General features: G+C 39.7%; 1 protein-coding gene across 5 annotated transcripts in view; it reads left to right on the forward strand.

Moving 5' to 3' along the window:
* Otud4 (OTU deubiquitinase 4) overlaps positions 1–6,921 on the forward strand; it is a 47,304-nt gene extending 40,383 nt beyond the window's left edge. For 4 of the 5 annotated variants that reach the window (XM_031340424.1, XM_031340426.1, XM_031340427.1 and 1 more), the window contains exons 20-21: positions 850–890; positions 1,967–6,919. In XM_031340424.1, coding sequence (XP_031196284.1) covers positions 850–890; positions 1,967–3,181 — 1,256 coding nt within the window. In that variant the 3' untranslated portion in view covers positions 3,182–6,919. Of the gene's footprint in view, positions 1–849; positions 891–1,966 lie in introns of all 5 variants that reach the window. The other variant, XM_031340423.1, reaches the window with a different exon arrangement.
* Positions 6,922–10,347: the final 3,426 nt, after the last annotated feature.

Genomic DNA, 10,347 nt, shown 5'->3' on the forward strand with positions numbered 1-10,347 from the left:
AGGGAGAAAGAGCCATTGAAAGGGGCTCAGTGAAGAGCAGAGAGCTGAGAGCTGATCATATACGTGTTCAGGCCTGCTTTAGCTCAGTCTTGGTGGAAATGAGATTTTGTGCTTATTAGCAAAGCCTCTCATGCTTCTTTGTTTGTTTGCTTTTTTCCTTTCCATAAATAACTTTGACATCTTTGAAATCATTTCTAAGCTTTAATTAAATAATTTATTTTGTTAAAGAATTATTTATTTCATGTATGTGAGTACACTGCAGCTGTCTTCAGACATACCAGAAGAGGGCATCAGATCCCATTTCAGATGGTTGGGAATTTAACTCAGGACCTCTGGAAGAGCAGCAGACAGTGCTTTTAACTGCTGAGCCATCTAGCCCAAGCTTTATTTTGTAGGCAGTGTCTTTCTGTATAGCTCAGGGTGGCCTGGGGCTTATACCCTGCCTCAGTCTCCTGGGTTCTAGGTTATAAGTATGCACTACCAATACCTGATTTGATTTATGGGAATCTTACTATTTTTCACTATATTTTCACTATGTTTTCATTTTGTAATTCTTGAAACCACAACAGAGTATATGAAAGATAGAGTGTTCATTTGAATTTCTCCCAGATTGAATTTTGATCAGATAAAGTAAATTTAAGCTATTTGGGGATTTAGATATTAATGCAGAGGAAAGTGTAGCTAGCAGACCTGACATTGCCCTCTGGTAACAGCCTGTTATATTTCTATTTTTGTGTTTTACTGCACAGACCATACAGCAGGAAAATGTCTTTAGAGCTTTAATAGTTGATGTTGGCAGAAATAAAAGCTTTGATTATGTAATTTTAGTGAAAAAAATTTGTTTTTCAGATAAGAATATTCTTCGATTCTTCTTCAATCTTGGTGTAAAGGTATTCACATCTTTTTAAAGTTAACATCATAACTGTTAATAGTAAAATTTAAAATATTTGACTCTTAATTAGTAATTTAAAGATTTACTAAATGGTACCTTTTATGTTTGGTAATGGTACAGATTCTAGGTTTTGCTTGCTTTTTCTTTTAATTGGTAATAGCTTGGCTTTGGAATATAAGAAGGAGCAAAGCAAGTTCCTGGACTTGTTCATGAGAATGTCCTCAATGGGAGTTAGAGGAATGGTCTTAGTTTGAAGTTGTACTGTAGTACATTTAGGTCTGTCATCCTGTACAAGCCAGTGGGTGTCTCAGAGCTGCCCGTTGAGAGGGTTGGAGGAAATAATCTAGAAAGCCTCTCTTTGTAAGGTGGGAACATTGCTCATTAGCAAAGCAGAGAGTTAGTGGGGGCACGGGGGAAGTGGCTAATAGAAAAACAGCTTTTCTTAGAAAGAAGCCACAGGACAGTCCATGTCAGTGATCTGTCTTTGATGGGAATTCATTTCTGTCTTTTCTAGAAACATGGAATAAATATTAGGTACCCCAATCTTGTAGCCAGCTTCAGAAAGCCACATGCTGTATCCATTGCCTGGTTACATTTACCTAGGTCAGGCTGTGTTTTTTTATAATTTGGTTTTTTAGTTGAATAACAACAAAGGAAGGATTTAAAGCATTTCATTTTCATCTTTATCCTTTGTTAAGGGGTGTGATATGTTAATCCTTGGCTATTGGAGTACTTTGAGGACTCCTAGTTAATGAGCCCTGTTGGAGACTGTGTCTTGTTTGAGCATTTTTTGGTAAGCTAGTGAGTGGGTCTAGCTAAATTCTCGGTGGCTAAGATCATGCTTCTTCCTGTTAATCTGCTTCAGGTCAGAATCCAGGGAACAGGGTCAAGAAGTGACGACTTGATTCTAGCTCTTTTCATGTTGGTCACCACTGTGATCCTGTATTTGTTTTATGTTTTTATATGCATGAGAGACTTAACTTAAGCTAAATAATTTCAGACAGTTTTTTAACCTCTTGTATTTCTGTTTATTTTGCTGTTTTATTTTATTTTATTTTATTTTTTGTCTTTCAGGCATATAGTTGTCCTATGTGGGCCCCACATTCTTACCTGTATCCTCTGCACCAGGCCTACATGGCGGCCTGCAGGATGTACCCAAAGGTCCCTGTTCCTGTGTATCCTCAGAATACTTGGTTCCAAGAAGCCCCTCCTGCTCAGAGTGAAAGTGACTGTCCTTGCACTGATGCCCACTACTCTATGCACCCTGAGGCCAGTGTTAATGGTCAGATGCCACAGGCAGAGATTGGACCTCCTGCATTTTCTTCACCTCTGGTTATCCCTCCATCTCAGGTGTCTGAAGGTCATGGACAATTGTCTTACCAACCTGAACTGGAGTCTGAGAACCCAGGGCAGCTTCTTCATGCTGAATATGAAGAGTCTCTTAGTGGCAAGAACATGTACCCACAACAGTCCTTTGGGCCTAACCCATTTTTAGGTCCTGTTCCCATTGCACCACCCTTCTTCCCTCATGTTTGGTATGGGTATCCTTTTCAGGGATTTGTAGAAAATCCTGTAATGAGGCAAAATATTGTCCTGCCCCCTGATGATAAAGGAGAGTTGGATTTGCCTTTGGAAAATCTAGATCTGTCTAAAGAATGCGATTCTGTCTCAGCAGTAGATGAGTTCCCAGAAGCCAGAGTTGAAGGTGCACATTCTCTCTCTGAAGCAAGTGTGAGCAGCAAGCATGAAGGCCGAGTGGAGCAGTCGTCCCAGACACGAAAGGCAGACATAGATTTGGCTTCAGGTTCTTCTGGAGTGGAAGGAAAGGCTCACCTTCCTACTCAGATTCTAAACAGAGAAAAAGAAACTGTGTCTGCTGAACCTGAGCCTAAGAGGACCATTCAAAGTCTGAAAGAAAAACCAGAGAAAGGAAAAGATCCCAAGACTGCTGCGGATGTGGTCAGCTCTGGGGCCAACTCTGTGGATAGATTGCAAAGACCAAAAGAAGAGAGTTCAGAAGATGAGAATGAAGTATCTAATATTTTGAGAAGTGGCAGATCCAAGCAGTTTTATAATCAAACTTACGGAAGCAGGAAGTACAAAAGTGATTGGGGCTCTTCTGGTCGAGGTGGCTATCAACATGTGAGAGGCGAGGAATCCTGGAAAGGGCAGCCTAACCGAAGCAGGGATGAAGGTTATCAGTACCATCGACATGTCAGAGGACGCCCATACAGGGGAGATAGGAGGAGATCAGGGATGGGAGATGGCCACAGAGGACAACACAGTTAATGGTTAGTTATTGCTCATGCTGTAGAGCTGTAGCCTTTTCTTAGGTGGAATATTTCTGAAGGCTTTAAAATCATTACAATAAAAACCCAAATTGGAACTATCTCCTCCCCTTCCCCCTTCCCTTAATTCCTATTCTGATGAGACTTTGAACAGGAGTTCAAGGGGCAGATGAATTTTTGGCATTGTGGTTTTTCTTACTCAGAATCTGTTTATTGGGTTACTGCCCCCATAAAAAGTAAACATGACTTTAAGTATTTTTTTATAAACAGCTCAATATAAAACATAGACAGTGTTTGATTTTTTTTCCTTGTGTAAGTTTGATTTAAAATGTTGGAAATGTGTGCTTTTTAGTGTTTACTAAAGTGATAAGAAAATAAAGCATTCAATACACTATAGATTCCAAAACATAACATTGCACCAAATAGAAATGTATATTTTATTATGCAATGCCTTAGTCATAAACTGGGCTCAAACAATCCTCAGCCTAAAACACTGTTGTCTTTTAATATGCTTCCAACCCAAAGGCCTTTCATCTCAGTATCTGTCAAACTTGAATAACGTCTTCTCTTTACTATTACACACGAGGCAGCCTATTAACCTGTGTCTTAGAATTGTTGTATATAGTTCTTTTAATATCTATAGGGTATATTTTTGAATTTTTTGGTGAGTATTTGTTGAATTTGAGCTAGCATACAATAGATGTTTAAGAAATAGTAGGAAGTCCGGTGAGACGGCTGTTTCCATCCAGAACTCTTAGCACTGCTGTACATATCATGGTGCCTACTCGAAGGGAATGTAGATGCTATGCATTTTGGAAATAATCTGCATCTGTTAAAACTGCAGAAGTTTTTTAATGCCACTTTAACACTAATGCACTGACAGATTCTAAATATTTTGTGAGAAATGTTGAAATGTTTAACCTGATAGGCTTCTCTATAAAAGAGTGTTTTGTTTTTCTCCCTGCACCACGAGCTATGTTTATCACTTTACAGTTGCATGTTCAACTTGTTGTAGCTGGAATTACTGTATAAAAAGAACATGATTGTGACTTGTAGTTCTTCTCTAGAGGATGCTGCTAGAACGTGGTTTTGCTTTGCATTTTGTAGTTCTTCCCCATCAGTGCTGTGTCTAGTCCTGCTTCTTCCAGTCTGCAGTATTCACTTAGAGGTTCCCTTTGCATGTTGCACTCTGTTCTCATTTGGAGGTTGGACTCAGACCAGTTAGCACAGTATTCTCTCATCTGTGTCACTTTGTAGAACTAACTGTACTTTGTATTTCTTATTTGTACATATCAATGTGAGAAATCTACCTTTTTTATGTTGCAATTATCTTGTGATCAGGCAGCTTGAGTGCTATGCAAATAGTAGGTAGTATGGTGGTGATTTTCTTTGCATGTTGTGTGTGATATACCTAGCAGAAATAGATGTGTCTTTTGTTTTGGGGGGCAGATTACTTTTAAAAGCAAATACAATTCACTTGAATTTGACAAACTGAAGCAGACAAGTTTTCTGGGTCCTCTGATAACTTGGGATGTTTGGCTGTCAGCTAGGCTCAGTGAAGTTCCACTGTACTGTAATGATGGTATTTACCTCTGTGCTGTTTTACTTACCTTTGTGTCTGTAACTGCTGATTTGAGTAGTGATGAGCATTTAGAAATTTTGTAACGTAGGGCTTTAGAGAGAGCACTTTGAAAGATAACATTTTATTATGATGGTGCTAGGTTAAAAAAAAATTAGCATGGGATGTGAAGAAAAAAATTGAGAACCCATTGAAAGGAAGAAAGGAATTTGTTGTCTGCTTCTAAGCTAGAGTGGTTGTAAAGATTCTGCTCTGCCAGTGTTCAGTATCTGTGGCTGAATTATGGATAAGAACTGTAGAGGATCTTCTGTTTAGTCAGTCCGTGCTTTTTATGTAGAATTGGTTTTATCTAATAGTTTTGGTATGGAAATCGCCTTTTGATATAATAAGCCAGATTTTAGAGGTTTGGTATGTTTGGTCTCAGGAGCTCAAAAGAAGTAGCTTTTTCCAGTGTCTTTTGTGTTACTGATTTGGGAAATGTTGAAAGATTGGAAGAATAGTGCTTGGTGTCCTCATGGTCACTCTGTCTTGTCTTAGTGATATGACAGTACTTATAGCTCCTGAGGAAAACCAATCAACTTCTGTTTTCATACCTGACCTGCAGGGCATGATGGATCAGTGATGAAAGAATTGTAGCCTGTGGTACTGTGTTTTGACCTCTGGAGTAGAACTCTGACTTTTATAGTTTTAAAATGATCAGTTTTTTTAATGAAGGTCAGTTTTCTTTCTTTAGGTATCAGAGGATTTTGCCTTATCCTGAGGTCGGACTAGGGCCAAGCAAGCATTTTCCTTCTCATGAACTGTCATACTATAATTTGACCTCATTCTACAGAGAAAAGAGAAAAATGACAGCTGGAAAGAAAGTCCTCTGTATTGGCACATGATAAATCTTGATGATGGGCTATATTCTGAACACATGCTTCCACTGACCAAAGCTTGTGTGTTTAGCATAGGTGCTGTAGTTGGATTAGGCCCCACTTCTGCTCCTTTCAGTGTTGTTGTTCAGGTTACTTCCTTTCAGACATCCTTCATTCTTGTCCCATGCACTCCTTGGCAGCAGAATGCTGCCAGCTTGTGACCCTCATGTTGTGTCCTGTAAGTCTGTTTCATGACAGGGCTCGTCCCTGCCTCAGCCTGACAGGAGTAGGTTTTCCACAGCCCACTGTGCTGAGACACTTCATGGGATGCAAACTGTTCTTGGAGTGGAGTGTTTTCTTTGGCCCAAGGGTAAACTAAAATGCCTGTGAACTGCAAACTTGTGATTGACTTGGTGCAATACAGTTCCTTTCTAAACGTTTCTGGTTTAGAGAATACTCAGCCATCCTGGAAAATAGCAATATTTATTTTGCCTCATTTATTTTACCTTCAGTTTTAGATTAGGTGAAGGTTTTCTTTCACTTAGGGTACTTAGCAAGGTCCATTCTAGTGTAGCTGAAGAGGAAGCTATACTATTTCTGTTTACTGTATTTTGCTCCCTATTTTATGTCTAATTGCTTTTTTGAAATCTTCACAATGGCTCATTTGAGCATATCAATTTGAAAGATTTTCCTACTTAATGTCAGCCATTGGCTCTCCTGAGAATTGGGACTTGTGTTTTTGTTTTGTTTCCCGTTTCCCTAAAAAGCTAAGTTTAGAGAGTCCTGTAAGGGGTGGGTGCATGTCTTCATGCTGAGACGCAGCAGCTTTGGGGTTGAATTTACTTGAATGGTTTAAAAAGATTGCATTGTTACAAAGCTAGAAAAAAATTTATGTATGAAAAATGATCCTAGCCTTACACTGAGTACAATAATACTTATAAGCATGTGAAGATGTGATCCTTTGTGATGTTACTTGTAAAAACATATATACATATCTATACATATCTTTTGAAGTGTTGAAAGGAATAGTACTTTATATTCTTTATCATACCACTTTTGTAAGTGTTGAATATATTGCTGTTTATTTTTCTATGTTCTGTTTCGTAGCCTTAAGAAGTGTTTCAAACGATCTGAATGTATAAAACAAGTCAATGCCCTACATGGTGTGATGCTGCATTATCTATACAACCGTGTGCATATATTAAATTCTGTCTGTCGATTCTGCTTGGGATTCTTTGGTCTTTGGGTAACCCAATATATCATATGTAAATCTGAGGATGAATCTTAGTAAACTCTTGAAAATGACATGGTTTCCATGTATTTTTCATGCTGGAAGATAATTATAGTAGAGGCAACTGAAAGTGGGATTTATATCTATTGGTACTATTTCCCTTTTATGCATTGCAAAGGTTAGACAGGTCATGGAGCTAGTCAGCGGTGGAATTGTACGTAACCTCAGTGTAAGTGGCTTTACAAGGGTATGCCCCATCCCTTTCAGCACACTGACGAAGGGATGTAGAATACCTAGGCAGTCATAGGTTAAGGGACTTAACATAGGGTGTGTGTGTGTGTGTGTGTGCCCCCAGCCCCCAAAAGTTCAGGAATGTGTTTTCTAAAGACTGAATGAGTTGGAAACAAATAACGTTATCAGATACACTGCAGTACTCTGAAAGCTGTTTGCTTTTTGCAGTTCTGGGAAATAAAGTACAGACTGCACATTTTAGGCACGTGGTCTACTTTGGATTATATCCCTGGCCCTGAAAAACACAAATTTCTTCTTCAGTGCATGTTCCTCATTAAGTAATTTACTCAAGAATAGTCATTTTGCTTAAATTATGAACTTTTTCAGGTTTCCTCAGAAGTAGAACTGAAAATGATACTTATTCACTACAAGTATTTGATGGAAACTGATCTCAGTGTAGGCAGCAAGCTACATGAGGTTTTTTCAGATTGATATTGATCTTAAAGATTATATGTATGTGAGTGATTTTGCATGAGTGCAGGCGTCCTTTGAGGCTATTTTCCTGGACGTGGAATTAAAGGCTTGACATGGGCAGCGGGAAGAGCGCAGCTATGTCCCTGGCTTACCTGAAACACAAATTTCACCTGCCTCTACCTCAGTGCAGGAATTCAAGTCCTGTGCATCTGACCTAATATGCACTCTTAATCCAATATATTTTGGTAATATTCTTAACAGTTTAACCCAGGCCCTCCCTACAACCCCACTCACCTAAATTCTTGTTCTTCTAAACAAAAATGGAAAAAAAAAAATCAAGAGGTGCAGTAACACAAAAATGTCCCTGCCTGGCATGTGGTTGATAGACTAGTGGCACTGTATTGGAGATGACACTCCCTTTCCCAGCAGGTGTCAATACCTCATGTAGGACTGAGTGCTCCAAAGTTTTCCTCTGCACATTGACCAGTTGTGGGTGTCAGCTAAGTATCCACTGGGAAAAGCCCTGACAAGGGGGTGTAGCAACACAGTGATCTGTAACAGTTGGTTATTTTACTGCTATTTTCCTTTAGTAGAATAATTAAATCTCCCGACAGGTCTCTTGACCTGTCAACTCTCAGGTTCTTGGCTTCTTCTGCAGTGCCAGGTATCGATTCATGTAGTAGACCTTAAATCTAACCAAAATGTGGTTGGGGCCTTGGAGATGGCTTAGTAGAGAAAGAATATAGCTGCTGAGTCTTATATCGAGCTGAGTTCAATTCCTGAGATCTGCATGGTGAATGGAACTCTTGCGATGGCATGTGTGTGTGAATGCACACACAAACAGTTACTCCCATCACATCTGTCCCACCACTGCAACCAGTTAGTTTACAGGTGGTTCCTGTTGGAGGGTACTACTTTCCTCTGCTGGTAATGCTGAGTACCTTCCAGCACCCTGAAACACTTGTCAGAGGGGTAAAGCTTCCCTAAGAGTTGGGCACCAGCTCACTTCCTACATGCTTTACAGGTGGTATTGGCCATAGATTTTGCTTCCCTCATGTAGAGAGTAGCCATAGCCATAGCCTGTGATGTCTGGGGGGGGGGGTATATATGGGGACCCCTTTGGTTTTTAATCATCTTTATTCTTTTGAGACAGGGTTAAAATGTATAACCTTGGTTGTTCTGGACTTTGCTCTGTAGACCAGGCATCTGCCTGCCTCTGCCTCCCAAGTGCTGGGATTAAAAACCTGCATCACCAGCTACTCGGAGAAACCCTGTCTCGAACCAAAAAACAAAACAAACCAAAACAAACCCTGCATCACCACTGCCCAGTTTATGGGAGCCCTTTGGCCAATAGCTGTCAATAAATTGTTTTCCTGGCACTGGCAGTTTTACTTGGTGGCATGTCTAGTTGGGGTATTTTCTCATCAGGTAACTATTCAAATTATTTTTACATGTGTGTTTTAGAAAGTGGCTACAATAGTAGCCATGGCTTTGCATTCTGCCACTGAGCCCTACTATGTGGGTCTTCTGAGAATGAGTTGACTGAACTATACAGATGAGATGGTTGAGGGGATTGTCCAGGTTAACTTGTATTGCACAGGATATTTAGTCATACAGTGAGCCCTGAGAATGTATTATTTACTGGAAAAAAATGAAAAAAAAAAAAACCCAGTCTTTAGTTGTGGTGTTGCTCAGCCTTAGCCCACACCTTTAATCCAAGAGCTTTCTACCTGAATATTGTAAAATAAAGTCAACCCATAGATCAAGAGGCAGGGCAAGCAACCTGTTAACAGGAAGTGAACATAAAAGAAAAAATTAAGAAAAGGGACATTGACTTTGAAGGTTTTTTATTGAGATGAGAGGCCTTCCCTAGTGCTAGGGCTTCCACTGTGAAGGAAGGTCACCTGGTTGCTCTTTTTCCCCATTTGAGCTAGCATGCTTTCATGGATTGGTAAAGTCGAATGATTGAGATTTTATTAAAAAAAAACCCATGGCTTGTAGCTGGTTGCAGTCCTTGCCAAACTTCTCCCAAAATGGATGGGATAAACAATGAAATGTGACCTTGAATCTTGAACTGTTCCTTTGGTTCTTGTAAAACTTTGTATTGGGGAGGCCTGCAGTTAGCATTGGTGGGTGCTGGGAACCAAACTTGGGTCTTCTGCAAGAGCAGTAAGTGGCTGCTTTTCCAGAGTCCATGGGTTCAATTCCCAGCATCCACATGGCATCTCAGAACTGTAATTCCAGTTCCAAGGGATCTGGCAGTCTCCCAGACACACAAGCAGGCAAAACACCAATGCACACAAAGTAAAATTAATCTTGGCTAGTCCCCTTTAATTATTTTAATGTCTTAGTGTCTCCACATAAAGCTAGTCATGTAACTATGTTGCAACTTGCTTTTTTCAGTATTTCAGACTTCTAGTGGCACTCTTTTTGACAGCTAAACTCTGCACTGTGGCACTGATTTACTTTCTATTGCTATGTCGAAGTTTTAATATCTGGCTGGGCACTAGTGGCATGTGCCTTCTATTCCAGCGGCAGGTGGATCTGTTTAAGTTCAAGAGCAGCCTGCTTGTTCCAGGACAGCCAATGCTATACAAAGAAACCTGTCTCAAGTTAAAAAAAGTTTAATATCTGATTTTGTAATTCAAATTTCATTTGCACAAAAGACTCTTATTCACATGTTGTCATTAATCTGTAATGTTCACAAATTTAAGCTACCAAAAAACTATTTCAGTATAATCCCATACCAAGATTAAGTGCATAGTGAAGGAAAGAATGAGCACACACTGGCAAGC

This window comes from Mastomys coucha, unplaced genomic scaffold, assembly GCF_008632895.1.
Source record: "Mastomys coucha isolate ucsf_1 unplaced genomic scaffold, UCSF_Mcou_1 pScaffold22, whole genome shotgun sequence".
In the NCBI taxonomy this organism is placed as follows: domain Eukaryota; kingdom Metazoa; phylum Chordata; class Mammalia; order Rodentia; family Muridae; genus Mastomys; species Mastomys coucha.